The 14,215-nt window shown below is 50.5% G+C and overlaps 1 protein-coding gene across 1 annotated transcript; it reads right to left on the bottom strand.

Annotated features, from left to right (window-relative positions):
- Nucleotides 1–5,808: 5,808 nt before the first annotated feature.
- On the bottom strand, nt 5,809–8,088 carry COMMD5 (COMM domain containing 5). The gene is made up of 2 exons (XM_043602140.1): nt 7,969–8,088; nt 5,809–6,736 (listed from the first exon to the last, which is right to left on the bottom strand). Exon 2 carries the CDS (start codon nt 6,681–6,683, stop codon nt 6,009–6,011), a length of 675 nt encoding a protein of 224 aa, XP_043458075.1. The 5' UTR covers nt 6,684–6,736; nt 7,969–8,088; the 3' UTR covers nt 5,809–6,008.
- Nucleotides 8,089–14,215: the final 6,127 nt, after the last annotated feature.

Below are 14,215 nucleotides of genomic sequence, written 5' to 3'. Positions count from 1 at the left end.
GCTGGCCCTTCTGTGTGCAGGCTGGCTCTGCCCACTCTTGTATTCAAGGGCCAAGTTCACACTTGCTGGTCTTGCCTTGTTAACTTGGGTAAAATCTTCATGCCCTCCAACCTTTGAGGAATTACTTTTCCTCTCAACTCTTAGTGCGGTTTGTTCATATAAATGTCCCAATACAACCAGGAATTCGATAGAAACCACTCTAGAGTTTACATTCCAGTCTAGAGCCTCCCCTGCACGAGTGTAGGGTGAGGAGTCCTTAGCTGCATCCACGTGAGACATGGGACACTGGCCTGCCCGGCAAGACTTTGTGAAATCAAGCTGCCTCAGCACCTAAAATGCCTGGAGCCCTTGAAGAGCATCTGTGCGTGTCCTGTGAGCTGGTGGCCCTTTGGCAGAGGGGGTGGAGGAGGGCCACCTGTGGGATAGTGCAAGGTTTTGGGCATTCTGTTCTACTTTAAAAGGTATTTTCCAACATGGGCTTCAGTAGATGTAACAGTGAACGTTTTTAAGACTACCCAGAACTCTATTTCAGAGTAGATATTAAAATACCTTGGATTTTTTTTTTTTTTGAAGCAATAAGCCCATAATTTTGACTTGAAACTACTTTTTACTCAATCAGGCTAAGCTTTGATTCATGACATTGGATTGGAACCACCAAGCTTCCTGGAAGCTTCACAAAGGTGTGGGGGGTGCAGAGCCCAGGTGAGTTTACGCAGTGTGCGTGGCGTGCACTCAGAACCTAGGAAATTTTTGTCGCACGAATGAATGCTGCATTTGGGGAGCTTTGAGGTTGGGATGTTAGACACTGTCAGAAGAGGAAATGCACGAGCATCAAGAGTTTCCACAGAGGGACACCTGGCTGGCTCAGTCAGTGGAGCATGCAGCTCTTGATGTCGGGGTCGTGATTCAAGCCCCATGCATGTTGAGTGTAGAGATTATTTTTGAAAACTCTTTTCACAGAGATCTAAGTAAGATCAAGAAAATGGAAAAGGGAAATTTTTCCAAGTACAAGTGTCCATTCTCTGTACAAGACCTTGTGCAGGCTGGAGACAAAGGTGGACCTCAAGGCCTGTGAGTGGTAAGGACTGACTACAGATGAGGGTAGACAGTTGCTCTGTAGCCTAGGGGAGTCCTTTGGGCACACAGGATCCACCCACCCCAGCCTGGCTGGGTTGAGGGCGGTATGGCAGAGCCACCTGCCACCTAGTTTTGCATGTCCCCAGAGACTAACAATGGTTTTTAAATGCTTGAAAACAAGATGATTTTGTGACCTATGAAATTAAAATTTCAGTGCCAGTAAGAAAGTAATTGTGCCCGTTCATTTACGTAGCGTCTGGCTGCTTGCAAGCAACATTGGCAGAGCCGACAACCCTTGTGACCTGGAAAGCTGAAATACTCCCTTGCAGCCGTCCCCTGCTGCAGCAGCTCTGCGGAGCAGCAGTGGGAAACGGAGGGAAGGCCACCTTGCAGGTGCTGTGGGAGGGACAGCGTGGTTAGGGCTGCCTTGTCCAGCCCACCATGGATGGAGAACAATGCTCTGACCCCACTGTTACTGACTGAAAGACCAAAAGCATAGACTGTCTCTTCTGGTAAACGGCTGGTGAGTGGGCAGAACATTACACCCCCACGTGTCTGGAGCCCAGCAGGAGCAGATTGCATGTGACCAGAGTCTGCTGACTCTCAGAGTGGACACACCAATGCACCAAACTGCCAAGCAATCCCGGTTGGTCCGATGCACAAGGATGGGGTAGGGGGTGGTCCCTGCAACCCACAGGCAGAGCAAGGGTGTGCAGATCTGGGCACTTGCCCACTATCTGACTCCTGTAACTCTGAGCCTCCATCGGCCTATCTGTGAGTGGAAGTGTCCTCTACCTGCAAGAACTGCTGAGAGGCTTGATGTGGGCTCCAAGTGAGAGCTCTGTCCTCCCTGCGAGGGCCTCTTGGGAAGGAGCTGTGCGTGTTTCTCATAGATGCCGACAGTAGGGTGGCCTGGGAAGTGCTCCTCCTCTCTGCTCAGGTGTATTATTGAGGACCATGGGGGCCCAGCCACGTGGCCCTTTGGTGGCACTACAGCGTGGAGCTTCCTGCTGGGGCATAAAAGCCTGGCTCAGATCCTAGGGCTCCATTCCTGGTTGCACCTACCAAATTCCAAGAATCCTGCACAGCAGAAGCCCCTGAATCTCCATGGCTTTCAGCCCTAAATGTGTGTCCTCCTTCTGGGGCCAGTAGCCACTCAAGGCACGTGAGCCAGCAGGGAGAGCCTCTTGAAGCCCCCCCCCGGCTGAACCTCCTTGCCCCTCCCAGTCACTTGCCCAGTCAGTAGACCAGGGACACTGTCACAGGGGAGCCCCATCCAGGTGGGGAGGGAAGGTGGACAGCACCCCCACCAGCTGTTTGACATCGGGCAACTCTCTAACCTCTATGCGTTCTCACCTGTGAAGCGGGGGAACTTCACACTTGTGAGTTAAAGTTGTACCTAGACTGCTCAGCACCTGTTGGTTACACCTATAATTTCTTTGTGCATCACCAGGGACTGGCCCGTGAAGGTTGAGGAGGCTGTGCTTTGGCAGTAATATCAAGGGCTTTAAAATGTTCTGCCTCATCTGTTCCCACTTCTAAACAGTTTCAGTATAAAATGGTTTTACCACTAATGTCACTGTGGTTTTTTAAAAAAAATTTTTCTGAATGTTTATTTTTGTAGGGGAGAGAGAACGTGAGCAGGGGAGGGGCAGAGAGAGAGGGAGACACAGAATCCGAAGCAGGCTGCAGGCTCCGAGCTGTCAGCACAGGGCCCTGTGCAGGGCTTGAACTCACGGACTGCAAGATCATGACATGACCGGAGCTGAAGTCGAACGCTTAACTGACTGAGCCACCCAGGCACCCCCACTGTGATTTTTAAAAGAAAAAAAGAATACAAAAGCTGCTGTGGTCTGTGTCTTCCCACCCCCCTGGCCAAAATCTATATATTGAAACCCTAATGCCCAATGTGATGCTATGAGGGTTTGGGGCATATGGGAGGTGATTGGGATGGGTTCAGAGCCTCATGAATGGGATTAGTGCCCTTACAGAGAGACCCAAGAGAGCTCCCTCACCCCTTTAACCTTGTGAGGACACAGGGAGAAGTCTGCAGCCCTGAAGAAGGCCCTAACCCAGCCATATCGGCATCCTGATCCCAGCCTCCCAGCCTCCAGAGCTATGGGCAATCAATGTTTCAGCCACCCAGCCTGTGGTGTGTGTTTGTCTAGGTAAAATTCAGCACATCCACCGAGGGGAATGGCAGGTTTTGCAGCCATTAGCCACGACTGTCATACTCAGGAGGGGTTAAGTGAACAGAGCTAACACAGACACACAGCATAAGTATGAAGTCTGATGAACACAGTTTCCATGGCTGTCTATGGGCAAAGGGACTTTTAAATTTTTTTTTTTTTATTTTTGAGTTTCTCCAAATGTCTCATGAGTACATATTGCCTGAACATGTCTGATGGTCATGAAAGAAACACCTAGCATAGAAAGCCTCCACTGGTTGGGCACACCTGGCACTTAGCACATGCTTCTAGGGTGGGCCAGGTGGCAGTTTGGATGGCCCAGTCCAGCTCGCATCCTTGGGGAAGCAGGGCCCGAAGATGGCAGCGGATGCTGGATGAGACACACAGGGTGCATCCCTGTTTAGCCAGGTCTGGGCCTTGCCTGGAGGGCTCGGCCTCTGAAACCCTAACTCTTGAGTGTGTAGCACCGCCCCACCTTGTTGTCAGCTTCCTGTGCAGCCGCCTCCTCTCTCTGCCCTCGGTGCACACCTAACTTGCCATGACCCTGTCTCAGGGAGAAGACTCAACGGAGATGGCGGGAGTGTTCTGTAAATGGCAGTGAGCAAGCACTGCTGATCTTGATGGAGCCTGACACAGAGCAGGGGGGCAGGAAGGGGGTGCTGGGTAAGGGCAGGGGTTCCAACACAGATGCATCAGGGTGACTGATGGGCACCCCAAGATCATTAGCTGTTTTCAGAGGAAGTTTTTCCATGAGACTTGTGACCCGGTCGCCCAGCAGAAAGCAGACCGTGGAGGCAGGGACGCTGCAGGGGCAACACGGCCCTACAGCAAATGTCTATGCAAAGAGCAGGACCCCAAGTTCCCCTACCCGGCAGGGAGGGGTTATGCTGGAAGGTGCAAAGTGGCCATGGGCCCTGAACATTCCCACAGAGTCACCCAGGAAAGAGCCCGCTCCCCTCTACCCTGCACACTCTCACTGCCAACGACTGAATCGTGTCCCCCGGCCAAAGTTCGTGTGGAAGCCTTGACCCCCAGTATGACTGTTGATGGAGATGGTGCCTTTAGGGAGGGGGTTAAGGGTAAATGGAGTCATAAGGGTGGGGCCCTGACACATCAGGACTGGTGTCCTCAGTAAGAGAAGAGAGCTCTCTTCTCTCATGCACGCACGCTTCCTGAGGAAAGGCTGTCTGCAGACTAGGGACAAGCCTCTCACACTGTGATCTCTGACTTCCAGCCTCTGGAACTGTGAGGAAATACAGTTATGCTGTTCAAGCCATTTCATCTATGATATTTTGTTATGACAACCTGAGCTGCCCAAGACACCCACCTAGAGGATCCCAGGAGAGGCCCCCGTTTCCCTCTCCAGATACCAACTCAGCCCTGGCAACAGCCTCTCCACCAGGCTCCCCGCCCCTGCCCTTGTGCTGTGCTCTCAACACAGCATCCAGTGAGATTATTTATTTAATGTTATGTATGTATGTGTGTGTGTGTGTGTATGTATGATTTAAAGTGCTCCCCTGTGATTTAAAAAAAAGAATTTTTTTAACGTTTATTTATTTTTGAGACAGAGAGAGACAGCATGAACGGAGGAGGGTCAGAGAGGGAGACACAGAATCCGAAACAGGCTCCAGGCCCTGAGCGGTCAGCACAGAGCCCGACACGGGGCTCGACCTCACGGACCGCGAGATCATGACCTGAGCCGAAGTCAGCCGCTTAACCGACTGAGCCACCCAGGCACCCCCCGTGAGATTCTTTTACAACAACTGTCAAGGGCGCCTGGGTGGCTCAGCCGGTTAAGCGTCAATTTCTGATTTCCACTCAGGTCATGACCTCACATGGAGCCTGCTTGAGATTCTGTCTCCTTGTGTCCTCCCCTGCGTGCGTGTGTGCTCTCTCAAAAAAACTGGGAAAGAAAAGTTATTAAAGCAATTGTCAGATCCCACCCACTCTGCTCAGAACTGAGGCCCCGGGGGCCTCCACAGCCCCTCACCCAGCCGCAGCTCCACGGTCATGCACTGCCAGCTGCCCCTCCCCAGAGCCCCCATTCCTCAGACTGCCCTGTTCCCCTACCTCCTTCAGATCTTTGCTCTTAGACCATGTCCTCAAGAAGGCCCACACCATGACCCAATCGAAGATGACAGCCCAGCTCTTCCATAACCCTGCCTCCCTTCACAGGGACCCTGCTCTATTTCTGCATCTCTCACCCTTCTCTGACAAGATACCGGCCATTTTCTACTACCCATTTTACAATGTCACCCCCTCAGCACTAGAATGTTGGCTCCACGAGGTCAAAGATTTAAGGCAGGAGAATGAATTGTCGCCCCCTAAGACATAAGGTTCATAAAAGCAAATGAGCGGAGAGCTCAAATGCTACATCAAGCCAGGCCGAGTGACCACAGTGTCCGCACAAAGGCCTTGGCCTGGACCCCAGATGATAACCGGACCACATGTGGCCACACCAGAGCAGCAGGTGCCCTCACCCAGCAACACGAGCAACAGCCAGGGGAGGGGTGGCAGTTTGGTGCCCACCCAGGGGAACGTGTTTGGTTTTGTTTTTTTATAGTTGCTTTATTTCCAGTACAAAGGGAAGAAAAAGTTGTCTTTCTTAATTAAACAGAGAATGACATCATTACGTTCAAACATCTCATTGAAAAATGCTTCCTGGAAGGACAGGCTTCACTTTGGAGATGCCTATCGGGGCCAGCCACCCCCAAGTGACTGGAATGGGACTGCAAGCACGGGTCAGTCCTGCAGTTTGAGCTCACACCTCTTCTCCAGGTCCGCCATCTCCTTCAGGACTAGGGCCACGCCGTACCTCAGCTCCTGGAACTTGGCTGTGGGGACCTCGAAGCGGTATGCTGACCCATCTGAAAGCTTCAGCTGCATTAGGACACTCGGCTGCAGGGAGCGGGCCAGGGCACTGGTGGAGATTGCCACATCCACCCTCCACCACAAGCTGGCAACATGGGGCAGCCAGGTCCCCTGCCGCCTGGCCACAGAGTTGAGGAGAAGCCGCTGGCTCCCAAACACCACGCTGGACAAGTCCGTGACCAGGTCCTGGGGGATGCAGAGCTCCCGGAGCTGGTCTTTGAAGGCGTCGGGCTTCAGGCTGGCTGGGGGCAGCCGGAGGGCCTGCTGGAGCAGTGTGTTGGTGCCGGCTAGGAGGGCGCCCAGCCTTTCCTCCGGCAGGTCTGCGCCAGCCCTGAGGCGCTGCACAGCCTCCCGACAGTCCTCTCCCTGCAGACTGCTGACCACCAGCTTCAACAACTTTCTGAATGTGCCCCTGTCCAGGTCCCCCAGGAGCCGGGGCATTGCTGCCACTTCTGGGGGGAGCTGGGCCCCCAGGAAACTCACCCGGCTGCTGTGACTGTCACCAGGGTAATGCAGGTATGGAGATGCAGTCCCCACGGCAGACATCGCTGTTTCCTCCCTCGTGATCAGGCAGCCCAGAGGAAAGGTCCCAGCTGCAACTGCCAAGGGCGGAGGGGGAAGAGAAGCCCAGTAACTCCTCTGTCCTTTGAAGGGCCAGCAAATGAGGACTGACATGGTCTCTGCCTTGGAGAGGCCGACGGCATGAACCACTGATGACAGCCCATGTTACGGGAGGTTCCCTGAGAGCAGGTGGCACAGGGGTCCACTCGAATCCCGCGAAGAGGAGAGCCAGGAGTGGGCAGGGAAGGGAGACGGAGTGGGGAGGAGAAGAGAACCAGAAAACAAGAGAGCTCACATAAGATCTCCAAATCCATAATGGAGAAAAGAATGAAGGAGAAGAAAAGTCCAGAGAACACAGGGACACACAGCCATGGCTGCTGCCACTGCCCACGGTAAGATGATTCAACTTTGAATTCTCACAACAGCTCTGCCAGAGCCAGTTCCTATCCTCACCTTGTCTATAAGGAAACCGGGGCTCAAACACAACTGCCAGGGCCTAGAACCAGGCCCGTCTATCAAAACTTCTCACTGTTTCCACAGCACTGGGGAAACCAGACACAGTCACTCAGGCAGGAGGGGCTGAGGTACCTGGAGAAAGGTCTGTGTCATTACCTGAAGGGACAGGATAATGTCATGACACATCGCAGGTGACCGAGCCACACACCTGCTAATACAGGACGAGGGAGCACCGCCCACCTCAGCAGCTCCAAGTGCTTGAACAGAGCTCAGCCGGGCACAGATCCTGCCCCCAAGGCTCCCACCAGGCCCAGGGCGAGATGCGGCACCGCGGAGCGCTCGGGAAGCCCCGGGGGGCACGGAAAGCCCTCTACGGGGTTCATCGTGCCCATTCTCCTCGGAAGGCCGGGCCTCCCCTCACCCTGCCTGTCAGAGATCATCCACTGACAAACAAGGGGTCGTCCCCCACTGCCTGGCCACTATCAGGAACTGCCTTCCACTCGCCCCGGCCGCCGCGCTGCGCAGGCCCTGCTCCCCGGAGGCTGGCGTGCTGCCCCACGCTGACCCTCTCGGCCCACCGGCCCGGGGCAGGAGCTGACGGAGACGGCCCGATTGGAGTCGTGCCCCCTGCTCGCCGGGGCGGCCCTGGCCGCCCAAGAGTCAAGCGCTGTCCGGCCCCGCCCCAAACGGCACCACTTCTGCCTCTAGAGCTCCCCGGATGTGGCGGCCAAGGGGCCGCGTCGCGGTCCGCGGTCCCCTCCCGGAAAGAGCGATCCCATTCCCCGCACCCCAAAACCCCGAGACTTCCCCGCACCTGAACGCGCAATCCGGCACACGGCGGCCTGGCGGAGAGCGGGACCCCTGCCACGCCGGAAGCAGGGCCAGGTCCTCGGAAGCGATCCAGAGACACTTCCGGGCAGCTCTAGGACCTCGGGAGGACCCGGCCCTCTGTGATCCGGGCATCTGGGCTGACGCTGAGGGCGTCGTAGCCGCTAATCTTTTAGCAAATTTTAAGTATACGATACAATATTGTTGATTACAGACACTACACTATATAGCAGATCTCTAGAAATTATTTGCCTTGCAAAACTGCAAGTTTGTACCCTTTGACCATCACCTCCCCCATTTCTCCCTTTCCCCAGCCCCTGGCCACCGTCGTTCTAATCTCTGTTTCTAGGAGTTTGACTATTTTAGATTCCAAATATAAGGGAAATGATACAGAATTTGTCTCTCTGTGTCTGATTTATTTCACTTAGCATAATGCCCTCTAGGTTCATCCTCGTTGTCACAAATGGCAAGATTTCCTTCTTTTTTGAAGCTGAATAAAATTCCGTCGCGTGTGTGTGTGTGTGTGCATACACAAATATATATAACACATATAGTTTGCATATATATAAATGTGATATATATGTCATATTTTCTTTATCCACTTGGTTGATAGTTTGTTTCTATATCTTGTCTATTGTGAACAATGCCCCAGTGGACATGGGAGTGCTGATATTTCTTAGAGATCCTGCTTCCAATTCTTTTGGATAAATACCCAGAAGTGGGATTTTTAACTTTTTGAGGAATCTTCATACTGTTTTCCATAACGGCTGTAGCAATTTACTTTCCCACCAACAATGCACAAGAGTTCCCTTTTCTCCACACCCTTGTCAACACTTGTTAGGTTTTTGTTTTGTTTTGTTTTGTTTTGTTTTGTTTTGTTTTGTAATAGCCACCCTAACAAGTCTGAGGTTTTGATTTACATTTCCCTGGTGATTAGTGATATTGAACACTTTTTCATGTGCCTGTTAGCCATATGTATAAGTCTTCTTTGGAGAAATGTCTTTTCAGGCCTGTAGCCCATTAAAAAAAATTTTTTTTAAGTTTATTTACTTTTGACAGAGACAGAGTGCAAGCATGAGCTGGGGAGGGGCAGAGAGAGAGGGAGACACAGAATCCAAAGCAGGTTCCAGGCTCTGAGCTGTCAACACAGAGCCTGACGCAGGGCTTGAACCCACGAACCGTGAAATCATGACCTGGGCCGAAGTCGGACACTTAACCGACTGAGCCACCCAGGCACCCCAAGAGTCTCTTATGTTTTGTCCCCCTACTTGTTTTTATATTATTTTTGCTTCCCTTCCCTGTGTTCATCTGTTTTGTATCTTAAATTCCTCATGAGTGAAGTCATATATTTGTCTTTCTCTGATTAATTTCACTTAGCATAATACACTCTAGTTCCATCCACGTTGTTGCAAATGGCAAGCTTTCATTGTTTTTGATTGCTGAGTAATACTCCATTGTGTGTGTGTGTGTGTGTGTGTGTGTGTGTGTGTGTACACACCATATCTTCTTTATCCATTCATCCATTGATGGACATTTGAGCCCTTTCCATACTTTGGCTATTGCTGATAGTGTTGCTATAAACATTGGGGTGCATGTGCCCCTTCAAAACAGCACACCTGTATCCCTTGGGTAAATAGCTAGTAGTGCAATTGCTAGGTCGTAAGGTAGTTCTTTATTTTTTAAATGTTTATTTATTTATTTTTGAGAGAGCGAAAATACAAGCAGGGGAAAGGGAGAGAGAGAGGGAGACACAGAATCCGAAGCAGGTTCCAGGCTCTGAGCTGTCAGCACAGAGCCCAACATGGGGCTCAGACCCACGAACTGTTGAATCATGACCTGAGCGGAAATCAGATGCTTAATCGACTCAGCCCCCGTAGGGTAGTTCTATTTTTAATTTTTTGAGGAAACTCCAGACTGTTTTCCAGAGCGGCTGCACCAGCTTGCATTCCCACCAACAATGCAAAAGAGATCCTCTTTCTCCGCATCCTTGCCAACATCTGTTGTTGCCTGAGTTGTTAATGTTAGCCACTCTGACAAGTATAAGGTGGTAACTCATTGTGGTTTTGATTTGTGTTTCCCTGATGATGAGGGATGTTGAGCATTTTTTCATGTGTCAGTTGGCCATCTAGATGTCTTCTTTGGAGAAGTGTCTATTCATGTCTTTTGCCCATTTTTTTCAATGGATTATTGGTTTTTTTGGGTGTTGAGTTTGATAAGTTCTTTATAGATTTTGGATACTAACCCTTTATCTGATATGTCGTTGGCGAATATCTTCTCCCATTCCATCGGTTGCCTTTTAGTTTTGCTGATTGTTTCCTTCGCTGTGCAGAAGGCTTTTATCTTGATGAGGTCCCAGTAGTTCAGTTTTGCTTTGGTTTCCCTTGCCTCCAGAGACATGTTGAGTAAGAAGTTATTGCGGCTGAGGTCAAAGAGGTTTTTGCCTGCTTTCTCCTCTAGGATTTTGATGGCTTCTATCTTAGGTTTAGGTCTTTCATCCATTTGGAAGTCATTTTGTGTCTGGTGTAAAGAAGTGGTCCAGGTTCATTCTTCTTCGTGTCGCTGTGCAGTTTTCCGAGCACCACTGGCTGAAGAGACTGTCTTTATTCCATTGGATATTCTTTCCTGCTTTGTTAAAGATTAGTTGGCCATACATTTGTGGGTCCATTTCTGGGTTCTCTTTATTCTGTTCCATTGATCTGAGTGTCTGTTTTTGTGTCAGTACCATACTGTCTTTTTTTTTTTTTTTAACGTTTATTTATTTTTGGGACAGAGAGAGACAGAGCATGAACGGGGGAGGGGCAGAGAGAGAGGGAGACACAGAATCGGAAACAGGCTCCAGGCTCTGAGCCATCAGCCCAGAGCCCGACGCGGGGCTCGAACTCACGGACCGCGAGATCGTGACCTGGCTGAAGTCGGACGCTTAACCGACTGCGCCACCCAGGCGCCCCAATACCATACTGTCTTGATGATGACAGCTTTGTAGTATAGCTTGAAGTCCGGGATTGTGATGCCTCCAGCTTTGGTTTTCTTTGTCAAGATTGCTTTGGCTATTTTGGGGGTCTTTTTTGGTTCCATACAAATCTTAGGATTGTTTGTTCTAGCTCTGTGAAGAATGCTGGTGTTATAAGAATTGCCCCTTGTGATTTCCAAAGTGATAGGAGAGTCTGACACAGACCCTTAGCTCCCTTGGAATTTTCTGGGTTATAGGAGTGTCTTTTGTTCTAATGAGGTGACTCTCAGTGTGCTCCTGAGTGGGTCTGAATGGAAGCTTGGAATGGTCAGTCCTACTCCCTTATCCTCCAAAGTGGAGAGAAATGGAAAATAAGTTAGTTATTGACCATGCCCATGTGATGAAGGCACCATAAAAATCCCCCTCCAAAAAAAAAGGGGGCTAAGTGAGCTTTGGGGTTGGTGAACACGTGGAGATGCAGGGAGAGTGTCATGCCTTGAGAGGTCAAGGAGGGCCCTGTCCCCCTTCCTCACCCCCGTGCATCTCCTCTATCTAGCTGTTCCTGAGCTATATTCTTCATAATAAACCGGGAATCTGGTAAGCAAAGTGTTCTCCTGAGCTCTGTGAGCCACACTAGCAAATGATCAGACTGAGGAGGGGTCATGGAACCTCAGACTTATAGCCAGTTTGTCGGAAGTGCTGGTGACAACCTGGTCTTGGCAATTAGCCTCTGAAGGAGGACTGAGTCCTTAACTTGTGGAGCTGCCTCTACTTCCCCCGTCTGTCCTCTGTGTTTGCACAAGGCTGGCATGGCCATCACTACCCACACTGCCCTGCTCTGACATGTCATTCTCATGCAGGCCTCATGTGATGACTTCCCAAACATGTCTGTGCACAGACCCCTAATTACTCCCCTGACTTTTATCTTTCGGACTGGTTGGGGGGTGTGGGGAGAGCAAGAATTTCATTAGCAAATATTTTCATTAGGAACTTCCTGAACTCACATGCTTTTCCTTTCCCCCAACACAGGCAACAGATATCTTGGTTGGCAACTGTGGTTTCCAGGAGAATGTTCCTAACACAACTGCAATTTCAGAGACCTCATTAATTAATGGTTCAGTGGTTGAGCTCTGAAAGTTATTAACATGTTTGCACAGAGGCCCCACTTCCCAGGGCTCATCCCTACCATCTACTGAGCATGGCAGGGACACTAAGGCAGGCCCATTCCTGGAACGCACAGAATGCCAAGATGGCTGACTTCATCTCAGTAAGTTTGCTTAGATGGCACAAGTCTGGAATGATTCCACCCAAACTTCCCTCCGGGTTGGACTTGAATTGTGATCTGATAGCTCTCCCCATCTTCCCTGACTCCTTATTTTTTCTCATGCCAACTCTTTCCCTAATAAAACTTTTGCATGCTTAATCCTGTATTGGTGTCTGCTTCTTGGAGGATCCAGACTAACACAAATGAACCATAAGTGGGTGGTCAGGAGGACATTTGGGACTGCTTCACCCACTGTCTGGCTGGTGAGGAGAACACTGTCCTGGTTAGTAGTTGGTGCCTGGAGCAAAATGGTGACTCAATTGCTAAGCATGTCACTTGTGGTGACCTGGCCAAATGACCCAGGGGGAGGAAATGCCGTGAGAGGTGCAATGATGCAGGCATTTGGAAAATATGGGGAGCATGACAGAATGACAGAATCTTGGGATTTTGGAGTATGTATGGCTGTGACATCTGCAGAACAGAATTATATGCCATTTAAAAGCCAGGTCTTGGCACATTCCTGGGCCCTTGTAGGGGAAAAAACTGCGCTGATCCTGGAACATCAAGGAGCCACCTGTCCATATGCACCTCCCATTATGAGGTGAGGTCCATAAGACCTACAAAGGCATAAAGCTAGGGAGGCCCGGCAGCAGTCCATTATAAGGTGGAAATGGTAGGTACATCCAGAATGATGCCCAAGTAGAGCCAAGGGGACACAAGTAAGCTGAGTAAGCAGATAGCCCAGTCTCCCATGTCTTCTACCCCACCCCCCAGCTCACAGTTATGGCCATAAGGGGGGTTCTGCATGACCAGCTAATGGAGGAAGGAAAGGTCTGAACTTGGTTTCTAGATAGATCAGATCAGTACATCGGTACATGTCAAGAATGGGCAACAGCTGCTGCATTACGGACACACACAAGGGTGACCTTGAAAGACAGTGGGAGGGAGGATATTTCAATGGGTAGAGCTTCAAGCAGTGCACCTGCTCCTCCACCTTGTGTTGAAACCGAAGTGGCTTGTAGTGAGAATATACAGATTCCTCGGCAGTGCCAGTATCCTGGCTGTCTGGTTGGGGGCCTAGAAAGAAAAGGGAGATTGGGAACAAGGAGGTCTGTGGTAGAGACACGTGTATGGACATGGGAGGGGGCATGGAGTGTGCAGATTTTTGTATTATAGGTGAACACCCATCAGAAAGCATCCACTGCAGAAGAGGCACCAAACAACCAAGAAGTCAAAAGAACATGGAATGTTAGCCAGCCTTCATAATCAGCCACCTTGGAGTCAATATAGTGGGCACCTGAAAGAGGTAACTGTGGTAAAAGAAATGGACTCCACATGGGCCCCAGCATGACCCTCCCCCTGTGACAGGGCCTATCTATATAACCGCTGCCCCCTTCTGACTATCCAGCATGTGAGGAAAAAAGTTGACTACATCAGGCAGGCCCCTTCTATCCTAGAAGGGCCAGCAGTTTGTTCTCACAGAGATGAATACTGATTCCAGGCATGAGTATGTATGTCTTTCCTGCAGAACCTCTGCCAGTACCACTCAGGGCTTACACTTTGCTTCATCCACAGGCATGGAATCTCACATAGCATGGTATCCAAACAGGGGACCCAATTTATAGTGAAGGAAGTGTGAGACCCAGTGGTTGTATCCTGTAACATATTATCCAAAGACAGGTGGCCTCATGGAACGCTGGACTGGCCTTCTAACCGGTCAGCTGAAGCACAAGCTTGGAGAAAACACCATCCTTTGGGACAGGTGCATTAAATCATACTTCCTTGCATACTCAGTTTGCAACAAACTTGCATTGTCCTAATACCCCGTTTTGTCTTACACAGATACTTCTCCTAAGAATACCCTTGCGTGTTTAATCTCCTCTTGGCACCTGCTTCCTAGAGCATGTTGACTAACACAGGAAGCTGTTTTCTCGTCACCGTTTACCCTGTCCACTGGATGGGACTGGTCTCATTCTTCTCACTGGGACTTCCTCATTTAGGGCCTTATTTCCACCTGAT

Source organism: Prionailurus bengalensis, chromosome F2 (genome assembly GCF_016509475.1).
Source record: "Prionailurus bengalensis isolate Pbe53 chromosome F2, Fcat_Pben_1.1_paternal_pri, whole genome shotgun sequence".
In the NCBI taxonomy this organism is placed as follows: domain Eukaryota; kingdom Metazoa; phylum Chordata; class Mammalia; order Carnivora; family Felidae; genus Prionailurus; species Prionailurus bengalensis.
This window is presented reverse-complemented; position numbering and strand designations above follow the sequence as displayed.

Coding starts and splice junctions, on each gene's coding strand:
- COMMD5 (XM_043602140.1), bottom strand. CDS start 6,683: ATGTCTGCCGTGGGGACTGCATCTCCATACCTGCATTACCCTGGTGAC.